General features: G+C 35.3%; 1 protein-coding gene across 1 annotated transcript in view; it reads right to left on the bottom strand.

Moving 5' to 3' along the window:
• Positions 1-12,215, bottom strand: part of tei (irregular chiasm C-roughest protein teiresias) — a 369,851-nt gene that overhangs the window by 20,651 nt on the left and 336,985 nt on the right. The window contains exon 7 of the mRNA XM_081726610.1: positions 3,428-3,603. Within this exon, the coding sequence (XP_081582736.1) occupies positions 3,428-3,603 (176 nt within the window). The remainder of the gene's footprint in view (positions 1-3,427; positions 3,604-12,215) is intronic.

Genomic DNA, 12,215 nt, shown 5'->3' with positions numbered 1-12,215 from the left:
TCTAACTATGGGGTAATTTTGTCTCAAGTTTCTTTTCCATTTTTGACAATTATAATATTGTCAGATTACTGACAAATTATCAAGAATTATAAGCTCTTTTATACAAAGTAATTGCAGTCTTATCTCAGTAATCTCCAATCTTCAGAAAACACCTAGAGGTGTTTCGACTGATTTTCTATAATTTCCATATTCCTGTTTTAATTGTGAAATAGTATGATCTAAAATGTTTATATATTAAAATGTACTTAAAAAATATGTTTAGCACATTCAGCTACCTTCATTATCTTCATTAAATAAAAATAGAATTGATTGAATTTGACAAAAGTTAATCACTACGCTTAAAAAAATAATACCAACCAATTAAGAAAGGAACTTTTCAAAAGACCAATTGATTTATTTTTGACATGACGAGGTGTGAATTCATTAAACTAATTCCAGTGAACAAAATTAATGAGTGTAGGAAACGTGCCTATATTCCTCTTATTTGACTCGTGTGCGTGCGTTTTCTCGGGCTTCTCCTGTTTCCTCCTACTTTTCTAATTCCATCAATAATCTCATAATCGTCCATACAGCCTGAGCCAAACTTGCCAGCATTAATCTTGCATTCGAAACGGCGCCCCTACATACTTTCAACCAGCCACGTCTCGGGGCAAATGTTCCGAATTGCCCCCCGTAAATCCGTCCCTGTCTCTGACACTCATTTCCTCAAATATTATTATTAATGCCTCAACATCATTCACATTCACCCACACTCAACTTCCTCACTCACACTCATTTGTTCTTACTCTCCAAATCACACTTACTTACATTTACATACATTCACACTCTCTCACACTTACTCGCCTTTACTCTTAAAAATTACCTCATATTCACATTCCTACATCGTTTGCCTATATAAATTTCTCCTGGACCAACAGTTTTCACCTTTTTTGCAATTTTCACTTGCATATTAGCAAACATTGCCCCACTGAAGGAAAGAAAAATACTTTTGACATATATTTCTAATTTTCGTTGTTTTACATTTAATTTAATTTTTACTTTTGACTGATCATAGAAAAAAGATATAATTGTGAGAAAATTGAAATTTGAGATTCAACAGTTTACACGTTTCATTCACCCTATGGGCCAGAAAACTGATTTTCCAATGTCTTTCTATCCGTACGTGTTGCTGCATTACACTCGCGTAGGATTCATATTCTTTAACACATACACACCAGAGACTCTGATAGGTCGTCCCCGCTGGCCTAATGGCTAGCGCATGCAACTTTGGTGTACATGGTCCCGGATTCGATTCCCGGTAGCAGAGCATAAATATGGAATTTTAATTTTTCTCGATACTTCTGTGTTCCTGTCCGTGCCGTGTCATGTAGAAAATGGAATGAAAAGAAGTAAAATTACGAAAATAGTGCTAATTAGGGGTAAAAAGGTTACTGATGAATGTTCGATTAACCAGTAACTTAAAAAAAATGTTCAGTGTTTAAGCATCCGCCTATGATTCAAGCGGTTTCCGTGTTCGATTTCCGGTGGGAGGTCACTAAGATTTAATTTCAGTTTAATTATTCCTCACTCACATCCTAAAAGGCACAACTGTAGGACGTTTAACTAAAAGTTTCCTTTAATATTTTAATCCTTACCAAATTTTTAACTTAAGGTTTTATAGGACTCTACAAGTGAAATTCGAATTTGCTTCCTATCCCCAAACATAACAGCATCTAATGAGGATTGAAAATTTTAAAAGAAATTCTTAAACGGCTCTAAAGATTTTGTTTATATTTCATACATCAATATTTTACTCACAATCTGTTCTGAGATAGACCCCCCTATATTTAGTTCTCGATTAAGAATTCGAAAGAGGTAGTTTATTCTTGATGTGTGTTATACTCAGACGATTATTTCAGAAACGATTCATTTGATGTTGTTTATATTTCATAAATAAATAGTTCACAAATAGCCGTACAATATGGGATAAATCGCTCTCCATAGAAAGAAGGAAAGAAAAGAAGAGGAAATAACCACAACTAAGACTACTCTTGAGAGTGAAGTCGGTCCGATTTTTCATATATATATATATATATATATATATATATATATATATATATATATATATATATATCTGGTCAGGAGATTTAGTTCATATCTCAAAAATAGATGTTTCAGTAATAGGCTTACAATACAGGATAGATCGCTTTATGAAAAATCCACAAGACAGTGGTTTTTCTGCCGACGAAGTTTTTCGAAAAGACATTATAATTTTATTCGTATTTCACAAATAAATGTCTCTTATAAACGCCAGCAAAATATTTAATTTCAAAAATTGTAGCAAGAAAGTTTAGCATGGTAGCTAATATCTTTAATTTGTTTGTTAAGTTGCGTTTGAACGTGCTTGAATCTTCTTAGACTTAGTGTGCGTCAATAAGTTATTAGGTATTTATTTATTTACGTTTACCCAAGTTAATAATTAGAAAACAAACTGATACATAATGTACAATACATACTGGGTATGTTAATATTAGAAGTTGTGCCCATCCTAAAACATTTATGAACCCCCAAAGTTCTGTGGCTGGCTGCAAGCCTGGGATGAACTCATCGTTGAGCATTCTAACGTAGCATGTCTTTTGGACAAACTAGGAAAGATCACGAATGACTGTTCTACAAAATGACCAAAAACAATGTAAGCTTCTCCTGCACATCGAAGATTATTAATTTCTCGGTCACTTTCAGATTGTTGCAAGGAGAAATGAACCAATGTAAAATTGAAATTCCATTTTATTAAAATGTAAAATTTCATTTTAATTTTCTCACTCCCTGTTGTAGAAAGATAATTGAACCGTTCAAATGAACCGATTCTTTTCAGTGAGCAAACCGTTCAGCGCGTAGCAAACAGACATGAACTACTTACATAACTTCATTTACTCTACCTAAAATAAAATCACACTTCCATTGTTATTATAAAAGTTAAAAGAAATATTGTCTAGAAGTAAATAGTTGTACTTCTTTGTAACAAAGATTGGGAGAATTAGTCATTGGGTGATTTTTCCGTTTGGTGATACGTCCAAAATGATAGTTAAGTGATATGTCCACTTTCGTATTTGAGTGATTTGTTTATTGGGTGATTTATTCTTTGGATGATACGTCCTTTAGATGATTTGTCCCAAATGATAGGGGATTTGTCCAGCTTTGAATTTGGGTGAATTGTCAATTGGGCGATTTGTCCATTGGGTGATTTATTAATTTTTATGATTGGGTGATTTATTCGTTCGGCAAAGTGTCCTAGACTTCTTTTTCTTTCCTTAACTAACTAAAACTGGTATTCAGTAACATGTCCTTGCAACATTTTTGTGCTGTATTTTATTTTACTGATTAAGGTATTTAGAATGTAAAAGACACACTTACATTAAAATTTGAAGTTACCATAATGTAATCTTACCGTGAGATTGTGAGCAGTGAATCGTTCCGTAACGTCTCCTGGACGAAGTAACAACCTCTCAGTTAACCACATGACGCGAGAAGCTGGTGGATTAGCACAAAATTCCACTGACAAGGATAAAGGTTTTCCCATAATGGCCGTTAATGTCTTATTAATTGGATACACCACAGGACGACCTGAAATGTTCAATAATGAAAACAAGTAATCATATATTCAGTGAGGTAGACCAACGGCGCCGATTTCTCTGTAACTTTGGGGGGAGGGCATTCATAAAAAATACATACAACAAATACATATAACAATAAAAATACATATAAAACTACATATTCATAAAAATACATGAGGACCCACATGAGGTTTGGAGGCCCGAATAGCACAACAGAATAGGCGCCCTTGAGGTAGACCACACTGATCTCAGAATATATATTCTATTTATATTATGATTCATATCTACGTAAATCATCTTTTAATGCCGCTGAGTTGGGCTTCTCATTCCTGCTGCCTTTGTGAGAAGGAAATAGCAGCTACGTTCGCGGGCCTTCTCTAGGACAACTGAATCATAGTTAGAATTTTCTAGTTTCGATTAGAGCCACCTACGTGCCTATCCAAACGGGGTGCTATTTACCTATACTACCTTACCTATTTTCAAAAGTCACATGTAACACCCAAATGTCTGAACATCCTGAAGTGTGGTTACTGTGCTGAACAGCACGAGACTAAGGACTATCCGAATTACCAAAACCCTGCTCAATGCTCCGCCTGTCGCACTACAGATGATTGAAGTGACCACATTCTAAAATGGAAGTGCTTAGTTTATTTAAGTGGTATAAAATTTTTAGTTGGTGGTACAGAAAGATAAAAAAAATGGTACAAAACAGAGCTACTTAAATTTTAAATTTAAGGATGTCTCACCAAAGCTAAATGGATCTCTCAAATTTTGAAATGGCCCCACTTCGTTCATTTGAATTGTACAAACATTTTTGTTGGTGATACAAAAAGACACAGGAATATTGCAAAACTCTGATCTAGTTAAATTTCGAATTTGAAGATATCGCACCACAACTAAATACGCTCCTTAATTTTACATGGCTCTCGTTTGTTTATTTAAATGTTACACTTTCTGTGGTACAGAAGGTACAAAAACAATACAAACTTCTGAGCTAGTTAAAATTTAAATTTGATGATGTCTCACACCAGCTAAATATGTCCGGTTGTCTTTAGTTGTTTGTAAATACCGTCATCCCCCCTCCAAAAAAAACTTAGCATATACTGTAACTTTCACATTTTCATTAATAACTCAGTTTTCTTCATATATTATTGCTTCTTTGTGCTTTCTTTAACAAAGCAATGTAGTAATGAATAATTATTTTTGATTTTTGAGAAAATAATAACCAAAATAAGAAAATTATAAGCAAAAACCCTTCGAAAAATTTTTCGTTTTTCGTTTTCGAAAAATTCATTTTTCGAAAAAGTGTTTTTAGAAAAAATGTGGCCATCCCTATCTGGGAGCCTGAATTAGAGATACTAAACCAATTCAGAAATCTAAATGATGTCACGAAGAAGAACATGCGTTGATCACGCATCACTCCGTTGAACGAGCCCATCTGGCCGGTCATAGCTACTCATGAACTGTAACGAAAAGTATTTAGTACAGGGATGGAAACAACCACTCGCCCGGGGCTAGTGGTTAATCGGTACGGGTGAGTATTTAATATCACATTGAAGGTAAATGAATGATATTTATTTTGGGAAGTGGGCTAATAGCTTTCTCTTGGGCTAGTAAAATTTTGTTGCTTATTTGCATCCCTGATTTAGTATTACTTCTTCATGCTATGTAATTTCATAATATTTCAAAATCCTCCAACTAAAGGGGGAGAAGGGGGGATGACTGGTCTGCGATGCGGCACACATTATAGCCAATGACACACGTTAGTGCATTGCCTTGCAATCCCAAATTTGTGAGGTTTGCAGGAGCCAATTTCTGTATAGCTCTTTTTCATTCTTAAAGGAGTAGTGTATGTATATTTTGTTGACAGATGTCCAACCAAAGATATCCAGATACTGGAATGACCAAGCAGAGTAAAGGGGGTACAGGACCCTTGACCTACAGAGATTGGAGCACGTGATGCGAAACAATGATATATAGGTGTATGCGTGTGAGAGAGAGACAAAGTTCCTTGATGAGTTTTTGCTTACGCCAGTATCATGTAAAATATGTTAGGAACGGAGTGTTTCTAATATAAGATTTTTTTCTTTTTTCAATTTTCTCTTATAATTCAAACCGTTCATATACCTAGTCTTGCCATAAAGACTATCACAGGAAGGACCAGTCCTCATATAAGACAGCAGATCCAGAGAAATATATTCACTTGTAAGAAGTTCATACACCGCAGATACAAAATCTGCAGACGTCTCTCAAATTGATCATCATGCGCTTTGACGCAAGTCCTTAAATAACGTGGCCAGTCTTCAAATGGCTGTACGCACACAATCCATCGGAAACGTTTTTACTGCTTTGATGAGAGCACGTTTGAGAGACTCCAAATTGGGGTAACGTTTGGTACACTCCACATTAAATAAATTGCGACAAATAGCGCTGTGCAGTTAGGCTACCCAATATACACCTTCTTATCCCATAATCGTGACAGGTAAAGAGACCGCCTCTCTGTCCTCCTTTCTTCTCTCCTATACTGAAATTAGCTAACAACATGAGCGCAATTCTTATTTCAAACTAGATATGTATTAGTTTCGATAAAATGATATAACAAAACCGAGACGAAACAAGATTCATAGGTTGATGTATAGAGAAACTGAAACACACACAAAAAAATGAAACCAATTGATGTCTCTTACTCAGAGATTCAGAAATGAGGCAGATAAATCTAGAGAGAGAGAAGAGGAGAGAAGAAGAAAAAGAAAAGGGAGAACAAATAAAACCGGAATTCAAACGTAGTAAGAAAAGACTTAACATTATAAAGTACTGTGTTCAAAGTTACCTAACATTATAAAGTACCGTTTCCAGAAATCCAACAGAAATATAGAAATAATGTTTGTTTTCACATATTTTTTTCAAAACTATTCGAATATATAGAGGATGCTTTAAACACTCATTTCATAATAGATAACATACTCAATTTCAAGTAGAACTGTAAATCTCCGAGACATATCTAGGATAATGTCAAAAGTTTAACACACATGATTTGTTTACACGTGGTTCGATTGGAAATTCGGAAATTCGGTGTTCATTGGACGTGCTGTTCCAAAATACATTCTAATAGTAGATAGCATTGGTCATATCCACAATCTCAGACTACTAATGCAAACTGAACAAAAAAGAAAAAATGAAACGAAAAGAAAAAGAAAGAAAGAGAAAATTGAAGAGTTCTATTCTACTGCTAAATTTCTATAAGAAATACCCTATATTAAAAGTTCAAACCGTATCGTAATGAAAAGTTACAAATGTTGTATAGGAAAAGTTTATGTTCCTCATAGATGTAACATATTTCAAACTTCAACGTGAAAAAAACATTGAATTATAGGATGGAAACAAATTTTGTGTCGAACTAGTATAAATAAAATTTTGTTTTCAAATAACCAAAGAGGTTACCATTTTCTAGTATTTTCCGAAGATTTATCTGTTCCGAACATCCACCATTGATTTAATCTCTTCCTGATATAACGTAACTTGCACAGATAGAATGAACATGCTAAGAACTCAAACGGATCATCGTATCAGTCGGATGATGTTGGTTAGGTTATAGGCCACCACTGGGTCGAGGATTCAAATCCGTAGTGAACTGGTAATTCGATTGAGACAAGGTAACCCAGAGGATAGATAAGATATTTTACTTATTCCTTTGCTTTTAAACAATATTTCTATCACAGATGACCATGACTGGAGATATTATCCCCAGAGAACGAAAAACACGACGCCGAAGTTCCCAGTTAATTAGATTTTCCAGACCAGGTATGTCGGGCTCTTGCTCCGTTTTAACTTTGGAACATGAAGTGTGTGTGTGCTTGAGAGGCAGAGAGGGGGAGAAGTGTAAGATAAAAAGACAGGATATGGAACATCAAGAAAGAGAGAGAGTGGGACGAATATAAATATGAAACATACTTAACATTGCAGTGTAACAGAACGCACACACTGTTTACTCGAACTATCGCCAATGATGCCTTGTAAGTTCTCCATCATAAGGTAAATCTCTGCAGCCATTATTTGATGCGGGGCCACGGTGGCTCAGTGGTAGAGCGTTCACCTCTGGTGCATGGGGTCCTGGGTTCACACCCTGCTCCCGCCAAGTGAACTGTGTGGTGGACAAACACCGTGTGCGTGGGTTTTCTCGGGGTTCTCCCGTTTCCTCCCACTTTCTTCATTCCACCATTTCATTCATTTCTCATAATCACCGTCTCCTTTAGCCTAACCGGCATAACCGTGGGACGTAAAACTCAAAGATTTCATTTTCATTTTTTTTCATTATTTGATGCGAAAAAATCATACTACTTGATGGGGAATCGAACCAAGATTTTCCATTTGGAAGTCTTTCACGTTACCACTACACCACCGATTGCTTTAGCGTAACTTTGTTTAACAAATGGTGTAGTGGTTCTTTCTGAGAACAATAACACGAAAGGTATATACTGCGGATCAATGATGCCTATGGAATGTCCTGGTAATTCCCTTGCCCTTTCCCAACCAGCATTCGTAAATCGTCTCTGTCATGATACAGGTGTTTGCTTCCATATTCTTATGTATTGCTTGTCTATTATGATAAGTCGATTCTTCACAATCACTTTGTAAAAAAATTAACTTTGGCGTTAAGAGGATTTGAACTTACGTTAGGTAGCTGTATTATTCATAAGGCCCTACACTATCATGTCATCTGAAATTACAAGCCAAATATTACTTACTTTATCCCTGATTTTTGGAACGATCCGGCTTCTTCCTGTACCGTTATTTGCACCAAAGTGCCAACGAAATTGATTTATTCGACGGCCTAGAGAGAAATTTGTGTCCACTGATAAAGCAAAAATATACAATCGTTGAAAAAATAGAGAAATAAAAACATATTTTGCAGTAATTTTGCCGTGTAAGTTCAAAGGTACGCAAATAATAATAATAATAATAATAATAATAATAATAATAATAATAATAATAATAATAATAATAATAATAACCTATATTAAAATATTGAGAGTAACTATGTTTGTGACTCCTTATCTCTTAAACCACCCGACCGATCTCGATCAAATTTTCAACATTGAGAACGTTCGGGCCTGGAAAGCTTTTTTATCATTTCATTTTAACGGTAAAACTTAGGGTTAGGAGTAGGGGAAGAAGGTTGATATATAAAAATGAATAAAACGTAATAACTCTTGAACCACCTGAACGATCTCTATCAAACTTTTAACATAGATAAGTTTCGGATCTGGGACGACTTTTGTCATTTCAGTTTGGCGGTGCAACGTAGGGGCCGGAGAGAGGGAGATATATATGCACAAGTAAAAGAAAATGAAAAGGAAAGTGACTGTTTTTGTGACTTCATTACTTTTGAACCACCCGACCGATCTCGATTAAATTTTTAACATAGGTGAAGTTCGGGCCTAAGATGGTATTTATCTATTTACTTTGACGATATAACTGAAGGTTGAGAGGAGGAAGGAGTTAAAAACAATAAATAAAACTTGATAACTCGTGAAACTAAGGTTCAATCACGATCAAATTTTTAACATAGGTGAGGTTCGGGGCTGAGATTATTTTTATCATTTCACTTTCACTGGAGAACTTGGGGAGGAGAATGGGAGAGGGAGATATATAAAACTAAATAAAACTTAAAGACTCGAACCACCAAACCAATCTCGATCAAATTTTCAACCTAGATGAAGTTCGAACTTGATGGTTTCTGACATATCACTTTGACGGTGTAACTTAAGACATGGGGAGGGCGACCAACATTTAAAAAAGAACGAAAAATTAACGGTATGAGTGGCGAATCTATAATTTTTGGAGTCACTGAGATTAACAGTGACACATCTGATTGTGTTTAAATCCAAATTCAGCCCCTTAACTTAGAGGAGGGGGAGACATAAAAATGATCGAAATAACCAATATCAGTGTCGAATTCATAGCTTTACAGCTCGCTGAGATCAACAACGACATTGCAGAAGCCGTGTCCCACAACATAGGGTGAGGAGGGAATATATAAAACTCATCGAAAATGACCGATATCAAAGAGCGCTTTACTAATCCTAAACAGTGACCGAGTAACGCAACATATTACTATTTTTTTCTCAATTTAAATCAACGAAGCGGATAATCGATGTTAATAATAATAATAATAGATTACTATACTGTGAATATGAACATTTATTATTATTATTATTATTATTATTATTATTATTATTATTATTATTCAAGTACTTTTGAACTTGCACGACGAATTTACTGCAAAATATGTTTTATTTTTGTATTTTTTCCTGGATTGTATGTTTTTCCTTTATTTGTGGACACTAATTTCTCTCTAGGCCGTCGAATAAGTCAATTTCGTTGTGTACTTTGGTTCGTTCCGAATATCAGGGCTAAAGTAAGTAATATTTGTATTGTGATTTCAGATGACATGACAGTGTAGGGGTAACGTAAGAGCCTTATGAATAATACCGCAATCGAACTCAGGTTCGAATCCTGTTCACACCAAAGTTAAGTTTTTTACAAAGTAATTGTGAAGAATCGACTTATCATACTGGACAAGCATAATACATAAGAATATGGAAGCAAATACCTCTATCATGATAGAGACGATTTACGAAAAGAACCACTACACCATTTGTTAAACAAAGTTAGGCTATAGCGATAGGTGGTGTAGTGGTAACGTGAAAGACTTCCAAATGGAAAATCTTGGTTCGATTCCCCATCAAGTAGTATGATTTTTTCGCATCAAATAATGGCTGCAGAGATTTGCCTTATGATGGAAAACTTACAAGGCATCATTGGCGATAGTTCGAGTAAACAGTGTGTGCGTTCTGTTACACTGCAATGTTAAGTATGTTTCATATTTATATTCGTCCCACTCTCTCTCTTTCTTGATGTTCCATATCCTGTCTTTTTATCTTACACTTCTCCCCCTCTCTGCCTCTCAAGCACACACACACTTCATGTTCCAAAGTTAAAGCGGAGCAAGAGCCCGACATACCTGGTCTGGAAAATCTAATTAACTGGGAACTTCGGCGTCGTGTTTTTCGTGCTCTGGGGATAATATCTCCAGTCATGGTCATCTGTGATAGAAATACTGTTTAAACACAAAGGAATAAGTAAAATATCTTATCTATCCTCTGGGTTACCTTATCTCAATCGAATTACCAGTTCATTACGGATTTGAATCCTCGACCCAGTGGTGGCCTATAACCTAACCAACATCATTTGACTGACACGATGATCCGTTTGAGCTCTTAGCATATTCATTCTATCTGTGCAAGTTACGTTATATCCGGAAGAGATTAAATCAATGGTGGATGTTCGAAACAGATAAATCTTCGGAAAATACTAGAAAATGGTAACCTCTTTGGTTATTTGAAAACAAAATTTTATTTATAATAGTTCGACAAAATTTGTTTCCATTCTATAATTCAATGTTTTTTTTTTCACGTTGAAATTTGAAACATGTTATATCTATGAGGAACATAAAATTTTCTTTCCAACATTTGTAACTTTTCATTACGATACAGTTTGATCTTTTAATATAGGGATTTCTTATAGGAATTTAGTGTAAAATAGAACTTTCTCAATTTTCTTTCTTTGTCTTTTCTTTTCGTTTCGTTTCGTTTTTTTCAGTTTGCACTAGTAGTCTGAGATTGTGAATATGACCAACGGTATCTACTAGGTTTATGAGAATGTATTTTGGAACAGTACGTCCAATGAACATTACCGAATTTCCAATCGAACCACGTGGAAACAAAGCATGTGTGTTAAACTTTTGACATTATCCTAGATATGTCTCGGAGGTCTACAGTTCTACTTGAAATTGAGTATGTTATCCATTATGAAAGTGACATAATGAATGTTTAAAGCATCCTCTACATGTTCGAATAGTTCTGAAAAAATATGTAAAAATAAACGTTATTTCTATATTATTGTTGGATTTCTGGAGACGGTACTTTATAATATTATGTTCTTTTTTTTTTACTACGTTTGAGTTTCGCAGTTTTATCTGTTCTCCGTTTTCTTTTTCTTCTTCTCTCCTCTTCTCTCTCTATCGCTTTATCTGCCTCATTTCTGAATCTGTGCGTAATAGACATCAATTGGTTTCAATTTTTCATTGTGTGTGTTTCAGTTTCTCTATACATCAACCTATGAATCTTGTTTCGTCTCGGTTTTGTTATATCATTTTATCAAAACTAATACATATCTAGTTTGAAATAAGAATTGCGCTCATGTTGTTAGCTAATTTCAGTATAGGAGAGAAGAAAGGAGGAGAGAAAGGGGTTTCTTTACCTGTCATGATTATGGGATAAAAAGGTGTATATTGGGTGGCCTAACTTCCCGGTGTTAGCTGTCGCAATATTTTTGATGAGGAGTGTACAAGCCATGGCCTCTAATCAAGATCGCAAGGCACAGTCTAGAGGATTGAGATCTGAACTGGCCGAGGGCCAGTCATTGGTAGCAATAAGTCCAGCACATTCCTTTCCAGCCATGTTTGATTCACTTAGCGTTATGGGCTGGTGCGGTGAGTCTTGCTGGAAGGTTTCCGGCTTGTTGGCAAAGAGTGTTTTGCCTAAGGGTCTTACACCTACT

This window comes from Thermobia domestica, chromosome 9 (assembly GCF_964235325.1).
Source record: "Thermobia domestica chromosome 9, izTheDome1.hap1.1, whole genome shotgun sequence".
Classification (NCBI taxonomy): Eukaryota; Metazoa; Arthropoda; class Insecta; order Zygentoma; family Lepismatidae; genus Thermobia; species Thermobia domestica.
Note: the sequence above shows the minus strand (reverse complement) of the source record. Positions and strands in the feature narration are given on the sequence as shown.